This window comes from Hydra viridissima, unplaced genomic scaffold (genome assembly GCF_058129835.1).
Source record: "Hydra viridissima isolate aposymbiotic clone 2 unplaced genomic scaffold, HvirCarnegie_v1 scaffold_1, whole genome shotgun sequence".
In the NCBI taxonomy this organism is placed as follows: Eukaryota; Metazoa; Cnidaria; class Hydrozoa; order Anthoathecata; family Hydridae; genus Hydra; species Hydra viridissima.
Genome location: NW_028324300.1, coordinates 29,719,758 through 29,738,146, shown reverse-complemented (window position 1 = coordinate 29,738,146; position 18,389 = coordinate 29,719,758). Strand labels below are relative to the sequence as shown.

The window sequence follows — 18,389 nt, the reverse complement described above, 5'->3', positions numbered from 1 at the left end:
GTTGAGACTGATCTTTTGATACATTTTTAATAGAAAAGGAAAATTTTTTTTCATGTGTTATCGACTAAAAGCGCTTCCGGAGAAAAGATCGTGTAGAGTGGATGAGATTCTTTCTCTGATGTGGTATCTGACAATGATGTCTTCTCCTCTAAAATCGATCAAGTGATCATCTTGATCAACGATTTGTGTTTCCATTCTTGAAATTTTGCTGACAACGATGGGAAGGTAGATGAGGTGAAAAGGTTTTTCAACAATTTTGGTTCCGGGTTCAACTTGTGGATAAAAGGAGTAAATGTCGTTTGTTGATTTTCCGTCTAAATAAGACGAGCCGATGATGTCGTTAGTGACTCGGATCACTACAGTTTCTTCAATTCTTACGATGTTTTCAGACTCGTAAGTGCTGATGACGCTTGTGACTTTGTTAGGGTCAACAGGGTCTTCTTTTTTTTCGACATAGGTGTATTCGTTTTTGTTGAATCCGAGGAGAGAACCTATGCTGTTATTGACGTTAAAATCAACCCAGTATCTTGTCGTTGCTGTAGGTTTTCCAAAAGTCAATACGGCTTTTAGCGAAGACTCGTTTGCTGTAATGACGACTCCGTCTACTCTGTACAAGCTTCCTGTTTGTTTTTGCATTTCAGCTTGAAGGTAATCGTTGAGTTGGTTAATTTCGTAAGATCCTTCTTGAATGTAGATGGTCCAGCGTTTTGGGCTGTATCTAAAAACGTTATTTTTAGAGGTGACGTTGGGATAGCTTCGATAGGTTTCGAGTCTGACGAGCGCCATTTCATACTGTTTGTTTAAATCCAGCTCGATGGGTTTTTCAAAGTATGTTTTGATGGAGCTGTTTGATACGGTGGGGAGATCTTTTTTAGATTTGGTAAGCAAATAGAATCCAGACATGTTTTTTATACGTTTGGAAAATAAAAATCGTCCAACCCGCTTCTGTATTTTCCATGATCTTTTTTGGAGGATAAATCAATGACGGCAAATCCATGGGGTTGAGACCAGCAGTATTTGCAAAACTTTTTAAATTCTTCTTTTTTCAAGTCGCTTGAAACGTGATCTTGATAAATGTGGTTGATGTTTTTATCGTCTTGAGGAAAGAGGCAAATAAAGTTGGCATTTTCTCGGATGGTTTGTCTAGGGAGCAGGAAATAATTTTGAGCGAGGTAAAAGCAGTCAACGTTAGAGTGTCTTCCTCGGATGAAATATTATTCGCATTTGTTTTGTTTGGTGAGTTGCAAGTCATCAAAGATCATCAAGTTGTTTATGGATGAGTCTAAGGAATTAGGTTCAGGAACGTCTTCTTCATTTTCGAACTATTGACATTCAATGTCTGTTTCTCCGTTCCATTCTTTAGATTCTTTGAATCCATGGAAATTCTTCGAATTTTTAGAGGCTTCTTCAATGACGTCTTCAGGACTGGAGTTTAGCTTTTCAATTTCGTCTTGAATGTTGAATAATTTGAGAATTTTTTTTTTTTGGCAGTTTCTTCTCAAATGCTTTTTTGAGTATTTGGTATTCGGGTTGGAAAAGAGATTTGCCAAAGACTTGCAAGTGGTTACAATCGAGCCATCCTAGTCTAAGCAGTAAATTGAGAAGCAAGGTTGTTTTTCCGCAACCGGATTTCCCGACGATGATTCCTCGATTGCTTCTCGGTAAAAGCTTGTTGTTGTATCTTTTGGTTTTTCCGATATTCCATGACCAATCAATGACTTCCATTTTGTATTGAGTAAAAAAAATTTTCTTTGTACTTAAAATGTACTGCGTTAAATGCAAAAGGAAAACAGAAACCATTCACTTGAAAAATGAGATGACAAAAAACAACAGACCTATGCTCAAAGAAACCTGTGACTCTTGCGGAACAACCAAATGCAAGTTTGTTTCTTCGCATGCGCTCAAGGGTTATCTTCGCATGCAACAAAAGGAGGCGACTTGGTGGAATCGATTAACAATTTCTCAAAAAAAGTGAAGCTTCCATGGGCAAAATATCCAGGAGAAATGCACATTCCGGGGATGAACTTTGCAAGACCGGGAACCAATTTGGATAAGAGACTGACTTCTACGGACATGTATCAAGAGTGGAGCAAACCGGTACACAGAGTGGACAATGCGGCGTATCACCATGATTTGGCTTATAAATATTTAAACGATGTTAAAAGCAGAAATGTGGCGGATCAAATGATGCTTGAAGAAATGAATTCGATCCCTAACCCTACTCAAAGGGAGATTAACGAAAGAAAGCTTATCGCACCCATCATCAAAGCCAAAGCTAAATTTGGTTTGGGTGTTGGATCTAAAAATTCAAAGAATTTCCACGGATCTGAAAGATCTAAAAAAAAAAAAAAATGCCCCTGAAATGGACGGATCAGCTTGCAGAGGAGCTTCATATACCGGTCATTCGCCATTTTAAAAGAAGAATGGTGATTGTGAACGACATTGATGAGATATGGGCAGCAGATTTGGTGGACATGCAATCGTTTTCAAAATTCAACAAGGGCGTAAAATATTTGCTCATGGTGATTGACGTGTTTTCAAAGTATGGATGGATCGTTCCGTTAAAAAGCAAAATGGGTCTTGAAGTGGCTGAATCGTTGAAAAAAATCTTTGAAAAATCAAAGAATTTCAACGGATCCAAAGGATCTCAAGAAAGAAAGTGCGTCAAAATATGGGTAGACAAAGGAAAAGAGTTTTACAACAAGCACGTGAGAGCGTTGGGTGTGCAATTGTACTCTACTGAAAACAAGAAAAAAAGCTGTGTCGTTGAGCGATGGAACAGAACGATGAAAGAGAGAATGTTTAAATATTTTTCAGCCAACAATACCAATAAATATATTGACGTATTAGATGAGATGGTGAAAAATTACAACAACACAAAGCATTCTTCCATCAAAATGACTCCAGTGGAGGCCAGCGATGAAAAGAATAAAAATAAGGTATGGATGAACCTGAACGGTAAACAGAGAGAAAGAACAAAACCGAAATTTTCTATGGGTGATCAAGTTCGGATTACCAAAAAGAAGCCTCATTTTGAAAAGGGGTATACGCCGAGATGGACTGAAGAGGTTTTTACCGTGTCAAAAGTTCAGTACACGGATCCTCCTACGTATAAAATCGCTGTTGCTAACGGTGAGGAAATTCAAGGAACTTTTTACGAGCATGAGATGCAAAAGACACACCAGAGCATATTCAGAATAGAAAAAATCGTTCGCAAAACCAAGAGCAGGTCATTGGTCAAATGGTTGGGGTATCCAGACTCGCTTAATTCGTGGGTGGACAATAAAGAGTTGATCAGTTTGCTTTCGAGCGACATTGGTCCTTTCCTTACCGAAAAAAATTTTCAGATCCATTAAAAAATGAGCAAGATGATGGTTTTGTTTGAGCCCTTTATAAATGAGTACCTTAAGACGGAGGATTACGAGTAGTCGTACTATTATTCGCCTTATGAAGAAAAGTACCATTACAAGATCTACAGCTTTGAGAACGATTTGAGTTTTACTGTTATTTGCCGAATGGATGAATATGAGTTGACAATAAGCTATAACGGTATTCGTTTTTCAAAAAGTGGTTTGTCTAAAGAGAATTTGTTTGAGTATGTTCGAAGAAAAATAAAAAAAGTGAAGGAGCAGAATAAAGTAAAAGCGTTGAATTTTGAAATGATATAAAAAAATTTCTTCCCTATTAAAAAAAAGATGAACTTCGTGACGATTGAGAGTTTTGGTGAGAGCAAATTATTGGCTGGGGAGATTTACCCAGCCACAAGACTTATTCAGTACCAGAAGATTCCGCTGTATTACGAGTTTGCCAATGGAAAAGGTCCTTTTATTTTAAGAACCCCTGTTTTGTATTCTTCGGGTGTGTTTGAGAGTTTAGATCCAAAGACAAAAGAGCTGACGGGATATTCCATGTCTTTTGTTACTCATGATGATAAAAAGGGATCAGAAGAAGAAAAGTTCATGGAGGTGACTGAAAAAATAACAAAATTTCTTCGCGAGCAAGTCATTCTTAAGACAGCCTTGTTGAAAAAAGGAGGAAGAACGAAAAAGATCATGGCAGAGGGTTTGTCCATTTTTAAGAAAAAGTCAGAAAGTTCATCTTCCATTTTTTTCGGAAAGCTGTATAGAAAAGAAAAGAACATTACTTCCTTGTTTAGTAAAAGGGAGAACAAAAAGATGGTAAAGGCAGATCCATTGGAGTATATTCGTCAAAGGTGCTTTGCTATTGCGACTTTAAAAATTGAAGGTGTTTTTATTGGATCGCAGGTAGAGTCCATTCAAGTCAAGCTTCCAGAAGTGCTCATCACTAAAAATGCTCCTGTTTTGGTTCAAAGCATTATGAGTGATTTGGATTTAGATGAAATGGAATCTGATGAAGAGATGTAGGATCCGTGGAAATCACAAGTGATTTTTAGATTCTTGGAATCCATGGAAATCTACGATTTTTAAATTTTGCACGAATTTAAAAATGATCAACGTCGAAAGAATTGTTATACCTAACGAGGCTTTGAACAACTTTCAATTGCTTGAAGCAGCAAAGAAGCTAAACATAAGAAACTTTCGAGGAGTTTTTGAAAGAGATACATTGCCGAAAAAACCGAGAAGAAAAGAATGCGGTATTGTCAACACGGGAGACTCGGGAACTGGAGGATTTCATTGGGTGTGCTGGTTCAAAGACGGCGATAAAAAATACAGCTTTGACTCTTACGCTCAACCTCCTTTTGCTGAACTGATCCAATATCTGTAGAGTCCTGTTAATTACAACAGCGAGCAAGTTCAGTTTGGTAATACCTCTTATTGTGGTCACTTGTGCCTTTACGTCTTGAAAAAACTAGATGAAGGCTTTGACTTTCAGGACGTTATTAATACCTTGTGGTAAAAAATCAAAGATTTTCCATGGATTCAAAGAATCTAGACCCGCGCTCAGGCAAAAAATAAAATCTGAGGCATATAAAAAATGATTGACAAATTTGGTAGATCAGAATTGGGTCGTTATTTATACAACCCTTATTCAACCTCTCTTTCAAGCGATCTGTATGTAAGGACAGATGGAAACAGCACCATCACTGCAGATTTGGATTTTAACTCTCATAAAATAATCAATCTGCCAGAACCAACCACTTCGCACGATGCCGCCACTAAAACTTACGTGGACACGCATGCTGGTGGAGGAACTGGCACGGTGATTGGTACCGCAGACTTGGATTTGAATTTTCACAAGGCGATCAATTTGAATGAACCGACGGCTCTTCATGACGCTGCCACAAAAAATTACGTTGACGTCAGCTCGAGCATGAATGTGAAAGTGGACGGATCAAGCACCATCACAGGAGCCTTGGATTTAAATAACCACAAATTACTCAATGTTCTTGATCCAACCACTTCTCACGACGCGGCAACAAAAGGGTATGTCGACACCAAAGTGGCCTATTCCAATATTTTATACACAGACGTCAACATGACACAACACAAATTGACCAATATGGCAGAGCCCGTTTCCGCTTCACATTCAGCCACCAAAAATTACGTCGACATGCATGCGTCAGGCGGAACAACAGTGGGAACAGCTGACGTGGATTTGAATTCTCATAAATTGATCAATGTGCTCGACCCGTCAAGCGCGCAAGACGGAGCGACAAAAAGCTACGTTGACTTGTTGTTGCAAAAATCGAGCTTGACCAGTGTCGTTCCAAGCTCGAGCTTCACCAGTTTGGGGCTTAAGTCTCAGACCGTGGCAGCGCTAACCACTTCTCCTGTGTTTGCGTTTTCCGGAAAATCTGGAGTGCTGAGAAGGCTGTGGCTGGCATTATACAGCACCTCTGGCACAAATATTCCCGGTCAAGTTTTTATTCGAATCTTTACAGACGGTGAAATCAATGTGGGGAATTATGCAGAAACCACTGAAGGAATCGGCGTGGACGCAACCGGTCTCGCCACCGATTTGCTTTTTTCACCATTGGGAGGAGCTTTTTACGCCAATTCTTTGCAAGGATGCAACATGTTTAACACCACTTCCTTGGGAGGATATTTCACGTTGGACATGCCTTTCAGAAACGATGTCTCCATTCAACTGGTGAACAAAAATGCCACAGCCATCACGTATTGGATTCAACCTTTTATTTCCACTCTTGCTTCCATTCCTGCCACCATCCCTCTTTTCAAACTTTACTGCCATACGTTCCGATATTTAAACACCACTTACGGAAGCGAATACGTTTTGATGAACACCAACGGAAAAGAAAATGGCGTGTCGTTGAAATACATCAAAATGCACATCATCGGAGCTTCTGGAAACTGGTGGGAATCCAGTCAGAATGTATGACGGAAATGTGCTTCCAGGAAACGGAACCGTTCTCACTCCTTGGACTCCATACAACACCAACAATTACACATACTTTCCCGGTTACGACGGAGACAGCACATGCTTCTTTTCCTCCTCCGGATTAGAAGATTTTTATTTGTCGTCATGGAATGGATCAAATGTGGCCTCCTTCAAAAACAAATCCACAGGCCTTCTCTACCAATCCACCGCATCTATAGGTTCCCTCACCACCATCTCCTTTTACAGAAATTTCGGAGAAGCTGATTCCATGGCCAGCGTCGCATCCGGAAGAAGGCTCGTCGTCACGCTCAACTCGGGTGATGCGCAAGTCGGTCAATCCGGAAGCTTTTACCTTTTGCTCGGGCAGGTGTTTTATTACGCCTAATTCTTAGGTTTATCTGAACCATGAAAAATAATATGCAAAATAAAATAAATAAATTTAAGCACAAATAAAATGTCTGAATATATTAAAATCTGCGATAGACTTTTGCTCATTGCGGAAACTAAAGAAAGGGTTCGATGGTTACTTGAAAAAGAAGACGAGGATGCAAAAGAGAGAAGAGAAAGATTAAGAAAAAAGTTTCCTTTACTGTTAAAAAGATGAGAAGAATTATTTGTGTTGACGAGAATAAGTTGAAAGGCACCGTTTATTATAACAATCATTTGGATCATCCTCCTAGACGGCTTTGTCGACGTTCCAGATGTAAAATATTTGCTCAAAGAGACATTAAGTTGAACCGTTTATCCAAGCAGACGATTGTTTTTATGTTCGGGATTAAAGTGGATAGAGGTGTTGCTTTGGTGAATTTGAGACATGAGCTCAATTTAAAGCTGAATTATTTCAATCACTTTATGCTTTTTTCAGAGTCTGTAGAGAACGTCTTTATGGAAATTTATAACAGAAGCGACAAAGACGTCGTGATTAAAAAGGGAGAGAGCCTTTGTATTGTGAATTTCTTTTAGTTTCTTTGAAACAATGGAAAATCCACGATTTTTTAGGGAGTAATAAATTTTTTTATTTCTCCTTAATAAAAAAATTGATTTAAACAGTTATAAAAAGTTATACCCCACTCTTCCATCGGCTCCAATGGATGATGGAGGGCACATTTACCGTCTTCAAAAAATTAGCGAAATACAAAAAGAGATAGACAACGAGAGAAAAAAGAGAGTTCATTTCAGCAAAAAGTACCATCGCGTTTTCAGGATCATTTCGAATGTGGACAATGCGATGCAGGGATTGTGCATAACATTGGGTGCGACTGGAATAGGACTTTCGTCCACGATTATTGCCAGTCCAGTAGCGATTGCGTGTGAAGGGGTAGCTATTGGATTGGGTTTTATATCGATTATTGGAGGTCAAGTGAACAAAAGGATGGCTTTGAAAGCGGAAAAGCACGAAAAGGTCAAAGTGTTGGCAGAGTCAAAGTTGAACACGATCAGCGAGCACATTTCGAAAGCGTTGATGGATAATAAAATAAGCAATTCAGAGTTTCTGTTGATTCTTGGTGAGCTTCAAAAGTTTAAAGAAATGATGGTGGAGATACGATCCAAAACCAAAAACGGAATAGATTACTTGGCAAAAGAGAAAATGGTCCAAAAAGTACAAGAAGATGTCATTCAAGCGTTTAGCAATTTTTACAAGAAGGGCGAATCCAAAGGTTTAGAAAAATAATTTCTATCGTATTTTAAAAACCATGTCTTTTTTTAAAATACAAGACCCGAATAAAAGAGATAATATTGTGAAAGAAGTGAATGACAGAAGAAAGAGGATTTATCAGAACAGCATCAACGAAAACATTTCAGATGCAAATTTCCAGACGGATGTGAGCAAGTTGTTTAAACCGCTCATCCAAAGCAACGAAAAGACGCTCAAAAAGATAAAATCCGAGGTTAAAAACGAGGTTAAAAACGAGGTTAAAAACGAGCAGGAGATCATCAAGCCTGAAGCTTTTTTAGAATCATCTATTTTTCCTGAGGACTATCAGTTCATAAAAAGTTTGTTTGATCTGGACACAAGAGCAAAATTTAAAAGAAGCTTTAAGAACAAGTTTGAATTGAGCAAAAGCGATGGTCAATATACGATTGGAAAAATGGGAGTGATGTTTGAAGGCAACGATATGATTGTTGGAGGCGAAAAGTATGAAGGCACAAAAGGTCTTTGGGATCTCATGACAAATCCAAACGTTTCAAAGAACTTGACAACAGAAGATGTGGCTAATTACTCAAAAATTTTAGTGGAGAGTGAAGCCGTAAAGCCTGATGCGAGACACAACAAACCCAAAGCTTCAGAGATTGAAAAATTCAATCAATTCATCATCCCTATTGAAATTGAGCTGAAATCTCGTAAGACTGAAGAAGATCCTGTTTTAGCTCCTACTAGTTATGATCTTCAAATGCTTGATCAAAAGCTTGCTGAAGATGAAAAGAGGAGAAGGAAGAAAGAGTTGAAAAAGGAGTACCTTGCAGGCTTAGCACGGATTGAAAAAGAGAAAGATACGATGAGCATTGAAAAATATAATGAGTATATGGATCGCATGAAAAAAGCTTATGATAGGAAGAAAAAAGGTTTAGGAGTCATTGTTCTTCCTAGCGATCCAAATGCGTTGGTGGAAAAGCTTGAATTGAGCGTGGCTGCTTGTCGTGCTGGGAATACGGGATCGAGAAATGAAGCTGTGAGCATTTGCGATGAGTTGTTGAGGCAAAAGGTGATTAGCAAAAACCAGTACAAATCAATGATGAAGGTCATCGAAGCCAAATAATTTTTTTTTTGTCTATTTAAAAAATGATCATTCACAGTAACAAGTATGTTAAGAAACACGTTGTTGGAGGAAGCGGAATCATGGATACGTTTCGAAACTTTTTAAAAAGAGCAGCAACGTCTAGCGCATCAAGAACAGCGTCTACTTTGGCTCAGAAAATGGCAAAAAGCGAGTTGGGAAGAGAAGCGATTACAGCTGCAAAATCTGCTGGTAAAGAATTGGCTTCTTCGGCGATTGTGACTGCGAAGGATGTGGCTATTGATCAAGGAAAAAAGGCGCTAGAAAAGGTGTATGCCAAGACTGGAACTCCGAATCCTCAAAAGGTTGCTCCGCTTACTCAAAAAAGCAAAGACATTATTTCAGGAATGGTTGCATCAGCTCCAAGGGTGAACAGCGATTATTACTCTCTTGGAGGGTCTCTGTCCAAGAAAAACGCCATCCGAATCCAAGACCTGGTGAAAATGGGAAGAGGTCTTAAAATCGCATGAGCTATCCATTAGTAAAAAGTTTTTTTCTTTGGTATAGAAAAATGGCAGATATTTTAAACATTACAGAAGAAGTCATCGTTGATGAAACCATTGAGAGAAATGAATTTCACGAATATGAGCCGGTCAGCATCAATTTAAACACTCCCGGTGAGATAAGAATCAACATTGAGCAGCAGGATTTGTTCACGCATCCTTATGAGGCTTACCTTTTGATCGAAGGAAGATTGGCCAAAGCGGACGGCACATCCTATGCAGATGCGGATGTAGTTGCTCTTGCCAACAACGGTATTATGCACCTGTTCAGTCAGATTTCTTATCAGTTGTCGAATCAAGAGATGGAAACCGTATACAGTCCAGGTCAGGCTACCACCATGCTGGGTTTCGTGAAATATCCTGCAGAGTTTCAAGCGTCGGAAGGAATGAATCAGCAGTGGCAAAGAGATACCACATCCCTTGCCAATCTTGTAAACAACAGCGGTTTTAGCGCAAGACAAGACTACATCATTAAGAAACCAACGGATAAAGGCACCTTTTCATTTTGCATTCCTTTGAATCACATCTTTGGCTTTTGAGATGATTACGAAAAAGTTCTTTACGGGTTCAAGCACACCATAACCCTTGTAAGAAAAAGCGACACTGATGGCATTTTTAAGAGCGCAGAAACAGCCGCAGGAAAAGTAACCTTGAGCAAACCGGTCTTTGTTCATGCCTCATGTCAACCCATCCGTTATGGCAAGCAACAACCTTTACAAGCTTATCGAGTCCAAAGTGGAGGCTCCATTAGTGTTTAGGTCTCGACAGTGCAACACCATTGCTGTTCCAGTGTCCAATACGTTCAGTTGGAGGTTGAGTGCAAGATCGGCTAGCGAACGACCGAGATACATCATTGTTGGATTCCAGACCAATAAAGACGGCAGTCAAGATTTAAATCCATCCGTTTTCGACCACTGCAATTTGAAAAACATGTATGTCACCTTAAACAGCGAAAGGTATCCCGCCGTCGACTACGACATTGACTTTAACAACAACAAATTTTCAAGGATCTACAGGGACTCGTGCAAGATTTTCCACAAGATTTTTGGAGCACCCAAAATACTCGCTCAACCCAATTTGACATCTCAAAATTACAGGTACATTTGTCCTCTTTTCTGTTTTGACGTAGGCAAGCAGGCTGAGAGGTTAAAATCAACCGTGTTGGACGTGCAAATTAAGGCTATCTTTAACGCAAACGTTCCTGTGTGACACTCAGGCCTTTGCGATCGTCATTTCTGACAAACTACTCGCCATCAAATCGGACGGCAACAAGATGAACGTCATCTACTAAGCTCAAGATAAAAAAATAAATCCTTAATAAAAGGATGAAATATACGAAAAAGGATTTGAAAAGTTTACTTATCGAAAACGGCGTTTCCAAAACGTCGAAGAGCAAAATGGGTTTGGCGATGATTGCGCTGGAGAATCATCTGATCGATAAAAATGCAATGATGGAGGACGTCAAGCCGATAGACTCCAAATATGAAAGGCTCCGTTCGATCCGAAACAATCCCGTGACTGTAAAAATGACGCACGCTGAAACAGGCGAGGTGATCGATTACGGCTCTCTTTACAAAGCGATGAAAGAGACGGAACATGGCAACAATTATTTGGAGAAGCGAAACGGCAAAGTGGATGAAAACGGAATTAAGATTGAGATTATTAAATAAAATGACGTTTAACCCGTTTTTTCTGCAGTGCAGCAAAAGAGAGTCTGATGTAAAAAAGAAAAGGCAGCTCGAGGCTCTTGCGTTCAAGGATGAGAGTGGCTTGTTCAAAATTCCAGAAACGTACAGCGATGAAAAAAGAGACGAGCTTTACGCGATGTTGTGGGAAGAAAAAGAGGATGACTTTTCGAGGATGGAAAAAGAAATCAAAGAGCGCAACAAGGAATGGATCCATTTGAAAAAGCAAGAAAAGCTGAGAGCGATTGACAGATGCGTTCTTGAAATGGACTGCGATTGGGAAGAAAAGAGAAAAAGGTCAGCAAAAATGAAAATGGACACGATGCTTCAAAAATTCGCATGCTTTCCTTTTGCTGAAAACAAAAAAAATTGAATTCGAGTTAAATAATTTACGACGATTAAAAAAGATGGGTAATATGCAAAGCAAATTTGTAGATGATTTTTCCAAACTCATTGAGAGAAAAAAAGAGTTGACTGAGGAAAGAAAATTTGTCAGAGAGAAGAAAAGAGTTGACAGAGACGAGGGAAAGATTATTCCCGTGGAAAGGAAGACCAAAAAGAGAGTTGTTCGAAAAAATAGAAGAACTAGAAACGATATTATATGATCCATATGCATATGATGAAGAAGAAATTAAAGAGTTGAAAAAGGAGTTGGAAGAGGAAAGAATGAAAAAGTTGGAATATGAGGGAAGAAGTGAAACATGTGAGGAAAGAGCTGAAAGAAGAAAGTTGGTTAAAATGAAAAAAGAGTTGGCAGAGGAAAGAAAAAATTTGGCAGAGAGAAGAAAAGAGTTGGTGGAAAAAATGAGAGAGTTGAAAAAGGAAGGAGAAAATAAAGTGGATAAACTCATTGAAGAAATCAGGCAGCAAAACAAAATGCTTGAAAAGATTCTCAATCTCAAATGCAAGGTTCGTAAAAATTTGCATAGACCGTTGATGAAAGATGAGTTTAAAAATAAATACATGCCAGTTCACGAAATGATTCAAAACCTTTCCCTTTACAGAAGTCAGTCGATCATGAAATTATCAGACATTCCTGATGATCAAATATGCAAAAAAGACGAGTACAAGATTAAAAGACTTCTTGGTGGTGGTCTGCATTATCTAAATGATTATTTAATAAACATGTCAACAAAATTTTTGAAGAATATGATGAGGAAAAAGACATGCTTATGAGTGACAAACACGCTCTACAAGGGATGAAGTATCAAATTGATATCATGATGCTTTAAGATCACTTGTGATTTTTAATTCTTTTCTAAGAATTGAAAAAGTTGCTGAAAATAAAAAAAATTTAATTCGAGTTAAATAATTTACGACGATTAAAAAAGATGGAGAACATGACATTACAAGAGACAAAAAGTGAATTCAGAGAGCGAATGAATGCAATAAGAGAAAACCCAACGTGGGAAGGTCTGATTGCCCTTGAAAAAGACATGTCTAAATTTAAAAAAAAGAATGAAGTCGCTGGAAATGAAATAATTAATGAATTAATTAATAGTATATGTGAAGTGAGAAGGAGTTTTAGAAATGAAAATGAATCCCTTCTTGATTTTCATAATAGATTGAATGTGATATATGAAATGGCTTATCCGGTTGGAGGCGAAGAAGGTGATGAGGAGGAAATCGATGATGAGGAGGAAATCGATGATGAGGAGCAACTAAGATTACAAGAAAGACAGATGGAATTCAGAGAGAGAATGATTACAATAATAGAAAACCCAACGTTGGAAGGTCTGATTGACATTGACATAGACATTCAAGATTTTCAAGATGAGAATGAAGTCTATGGAAATGAAATAATGGATGAATTAATTGATAGTATGAATGAAATTTATGAAAGTTTTAGAAATGAATATGAACCCACTGATGACTTCAATGATAGAATAAATGCAATGGTTAGAAGAAGGGCTCATCCTGACATTGACTTTGAAAACGATGATGTAATAAATGAAGAAGTGGTGTTGGAAATAGAGTTGGAAGAGTCTGATATCATCGCTGATGAGTGGGAAAAATTCTCTTCATCTTCTTGGAGAATGGGAAGGTTTTGTGCCCCTTGCTGCTTAAAAAATGGAGATCTGTTCAGATCCTTTTTTTAATTCTTTTTTAAGAATTGAAAAATGAACATGATAAAAAAAATTGAATTCGAATTAAATAATTTACGACGATTAAAAAAAATGTGTGAATCGATGACCTCATTAAAAAGACAGGCTAACGAAAGAGCGATAAAAGGTTACACCAAAATGACAAGGGAGCAGCTCGTTGAAGCTATAAGTACGACAAGACCCGTTATTGGTTCTCGAATCATCGTTGAGCGTTTGAGTAATGAAAGAAAAAGAATGCGAGAAGAAAGAAAAAGAATGCGAGAAGAAATGGAAGAAGAAATGAGAATATTGATTAATGAGACACTGGAAAGTGCAAAAAGGGAGATTGAAAAGAGATTAAGACGTGATGAAGAGACAAGAGGAAGACCTTATGAATCGATGAGAAGACGATTGGATGAAGAGATTAGAAGGCTGTATGAAGAGAACCGTGGAAAATTGTAGATTTTTTAAGATCCATGGAAATCACAAGTGATTTTTCAGATCTCTTCGAATTTTTAATTCTTTTTGAAGAATTGAAAAAAAATTAAATTAAGATAAATAAAATCTTTCAGTAATAAAAATGTATTACACAAAAAATGCTTTGAAAGAGTTGCTGAGGGAAAATGGCGTTAACAAAACAGCAAAAAATTTGCTGGCTTTGACACTAATCGCGTTTGAAAACAATTTGCTCAATAAAGACGAATTACTGGCAAAGGTAAAAGAAAGGAAACCTGTGGGGAGACCGAGAAAGCCTCCAAAAGAGAAAAAGCCGATCGATCCTAAATGGCAAATACTTGTTGAAATTAGAAACCATCCTTTCACTTATAAAATTACCCATGTGAAAACGGGTGAGATGACTGAATACAAGTCTCATTACCAATTAAGAAAAGAAACGGGTCACTACTGGAAATACTTTGACAATAAACACGGCTATCAAATAGAAGTGATTAGGACCTTATAAATTTTAATTTGCTGAAAATTAAAATTTTTTGATCACGGCAAAAAAAATTGAAAGTGCGTTAAAGAATTTTTCTCCCTTTATAAAATGGACAGAATGAACATGAAAGAATTAAAAGAGATGGCCCTAGAACTTAGGCTCAAAGGCGTCTCAAGGCTTAGAAAAGCCGAGCTCATTGCAGCTATACAAAATACAGGACCGATCATTGGGCATGAACCTCGTAGACGAACGACTGAGGCAAGGTCATTACCTGCTCCAACTCGATCGATTGTTCAAAGTCCTGTTGTGCAAAAACCTCCTATTGCTACAAAACCTGCTCCTCGTCCCGTTTCCAATGACTTGATTTCGTTTGGGTCTGTTCGCTTGCAAAATAGGGTAACAAGAAATGAACCTTCCATCCTTGACACACCTGTTACGGATTCAACAAACGTCATTGTCCCTAAACCGAAACCAGCACCAAGACCTGGTTGGCTTTCAAGAATTGTGGCATCTGTCTCCAACGGTTTTAACCAAGTGCTTACTGCCATTGATCCATACGTTCCCGAATCGGTGAAGAATGCAGTGAGCAATGTGGGGAACGAAGTGAAGAAAAAAGTGGACTCTCTCAAATCAATGGCTCTAAAAGCAATCGCGCGATCAGCAGTTTACAAGCCACAAATAAAGTTTGAGTTGACTAATCATGCGATAAAACACGTCACTGAGCAGTTTCCATACACCCCCTCTGTTCGATATGAAGTCCCTGGCGCCTTTTTATACATGGTCAAAGAGGCTGCCATCAAAGTCATTAAAAAAAAACACAAAAACGAACCTTGCTTTAATCTGCGAAATGACGCGTGTGAATATTGCTACAGGAGAAGAAAATCTTCGCACTGTGGTCTTCCCGTCTATATATGAAATTATTCTCGAATCAACTGACAAAAGAGAAAGCTTTGAAACATGGAAAGAAAGAATTCTTGAAAACATGTCCAATTACAACAAGGAAGGATCCAATTGGTGAGTCAACAAAATTTTAAAAGTAGAAGTTAACATGATTGACTGGATACCTTTCAGCGGTTCTTCTTACATAGAGCTATCTCCTAGCTTAAAAAGTAAAAAGACGATCATCAACATGAAAAACGATGATAATAAATGCTTTATGTGGAGTGTCACCAGAGCGTTGAATCTAAAAAACACGCATGACGAAAGAATTGATGAAGACTTGATTCTAAAATCGGAAGAGCTCAATTGGAATGGAATGGAATTTCCTGTCTCTCTTACTCAAGGTATCAACAAGTTTGAAGCGAACAATCCAGATATTAGCATCAACGTCTTTGGATACGAAGAAAAAATAATCCATCCTTTACGAATATCCAAAATTTTAGATCGAAAGCATAATATCGATTTGCTGCTCATTTCAAACAAAAACACTAACCATTACTGTCTCATTAAAAACTTAGGTCGATTGGTTGGTTCTTCAGTAACAAAAGGAAAAAGAAAACAACACATTTGCAGAAATTGCATGCAAGCATATGACTAAGAAGAAAAGCTTCAAAAAAATCAAGAAGACTGCTATAAACACATCTCGGTTCGAATTGAACTTCCTAAAGAAGGGACAACCGTTCAGTTTAAAAACTACAACATGTCCATGAGAGTTCCGTTTGTAGTCAATGCAGACTTTGAATGTTTCACCAAACCTGTCAACACTTGCACCCCTGACTCAAAACAGTCATACACAAAAAAATATCAAAAGCATGTTCCAAGCTCGTTCAGCTACTTCATCAAATGCTTCGACGAAACCATTTACAAGGGAAAGCCAGTCATGTACACAGCAGAAAGCGAAGAGGATGACGTGGCTCAAAAGTTTATCACCAGGCTTCAAGCAGACCTTACAGAGATTTGGAACGATTGCGATTTACGACAAAAACAAGTTTTAAGATGCAACCGAATGTCACATTTGCATATAGGATCTTAACGGTGACAAAGTGTGGGATCACTGTCATTTGACTGGAAAGTACCGTGGTGCTGCTCACAAACAATGCAACATTGATTACCAAATCCCAAGTTTCATACTCATTTTTTTACACAATTTGTCCGGTTACGACAGCCACTTGTTTATCAAGAAATTAGCTGGAAAAGACGGAAAGCTAACTTGCATACCCAAAAATGAAGAAAATTACATCAGCTTCTCGAAAAAAATCAAAGTAAGAGACTATATTGATGAGGGAAAAACCAAAAAAAGTAATGAAAGAAATGAGGTTTCTTGACAGCTACAGGTTCTTGCCTTTCGGTTTAGACAAACTTACTAAAAATCTAACCGATGAACAATGCAAAAACGTGGCTGAATATTATCCTAAAAAGGAACAGTTCAATTTGATAAGAAAAAAAGGCATTTACCCCTATGATTGGGTAGACTCCATTGAAAAGTTTTCCGAAACGCAATTGCCACCCAAAGAAGCTTTTTATTCCAGACTAAACGATAAACACATCACTGATGAAGAATACGCGCATGCGCAAAACGTTTGGAATGTATTTGGATGCAAAACGTTTAAAGATTACCACGAGCTGTACAACATCTCAGACGTGCTCATTCAAACAGACGTTATTGAAAATTTTAGAAACGTGTGCATAGAAAGTTACGAACAAGATCCCGCCTGGTATTACACCTGCCCTGGACTAGGTATGCAAGCTTGTTATAAAAATACTGAAGCTAAAATAGAACTTTTTAGCGATCCTGATATGCTTCGCATGACTCAAAAAGGAATACGCGGTGGAATCAGCATGATCTCAAACCGATATGGAACTGCCAATAACAAATACATGCAAGACTATGATCCTTCACAACCATCGAAATTTAGACGCCAACAATTTATATGGATGGGCCATGAGTAAACCTCTTCCCGTTGGAGAATTCAGATGGATGACTGAAGAAGAGCTAAAAATTTGGAAATCTATGCCATGCATCCTTGAAGTCGATTTAGATTACCCCGATCACCTTCACGAATTACACAACGATTACCCTTTGGCTCCTGAAAGATTAACCATTGGAAAAGTAGAAAAACTGGTTCCCAATTTAAATAATAAAGAAAAATACGTCGTTCATCATGAAAACCTAAAACTCTATGAACGAATGGGATTAGTCATCACCAAAATTCATCGAGGTTTCACTTTTAGAGAAGAACCTTGGATGGAAACATACATCGGTTTCAATACCAAAAAAAGAAAAGACGCTCCCTTCGAATCAGATAAGGAATTATTCAATCTCATGAACAACTCTGTCTTTGGAAAAACCATGGAAAACATTGAAAATCATGTTGACGTTAGACTTGTCACCACAAGAAAAGAAGCCTTAAAATTATCCAAAAAAACTCAATTTGAAAGCTTCACCATTTTTGATGAAAACTTAATCGCGGTTCACATGAAGAGAAAAAAGCTGGTTTACAACAAACCTGTTTACTTAGGAATGTGCATTCTAGACATCAGCAAAATTTTAATGTTTCAGCACCACTACGACTACATGAAACCTAAATAAGGTGATCGCTTAAAATTACTCATGACTGACACAGACTCGCTCTTTTATGAAATCCAAAGATTTCTATGAAGACATTGCTGATGATGTACTTGAAAAATTCGACACGAGCGACTTTCCTAACAACCATCCTGCCATTCAAAACGTTGGATTTAAGGTAGGTGAAAATAAAAAGATTATCGGCAAGTTCAAAGATGAGGCTGCTGGTAAACAAATTAAAGAGTTTGTTGGACTTCGACCTAAGCTCTACTCTTACTACATACCCAAAGAAAATAAAGAACACAAAAAATGCAAAGGCGTCAAGAAGAAAGTCGTCGAAAATCACATCAAACATCAACATTATAAAGACTGCTTAATGGATAAGAAAGTAAAACTTGCAACCATGAACGTTATCTGATCTCATCTTCATGAAAATTACACCGAAGAAATCAACAAAGTCGCACTCAGCGCTAACGACGATAAAAGGATCCTATTGAATGATCACACCACCTTGGCCATTGGACACTGCAAAACAAGACGGTAAGTTTTAAATCACTGCGGTTTTTTGATTCAAAGG

General features: G+C 38.0%; 1 protein-coding gene across 1 annotated transcript; it reads left to right on the top strand.

The window, feature by feature from the left end:
* Positions 1 to 9,609: 9,609 nt before the first annotated feature.
* Positions 9,610 to 10,140, top strand: LOC149894411 (uncharacterized). The gene has a single exon (XM_090078224.1). The coding sequence runs from the start codon at positions 9,610 to 9,612 to the stop codon at positions 10,138 to 10,140; it is 531 nt and encodes a 176-aa protein (XP_089934350.1).
* Positions 10,141 to 18,389: the final 8,249 nt, after the last annotated feature.

Excerpts from the sequence above, each read along its gene's own strand:
- LOC149894411 (XM_090078224.1), top strand. The coding sequence starts at position 9,610 with ATGGCAGATATTTTAAACATTACAGAAGAAGTCATCGTTGATGAAACC.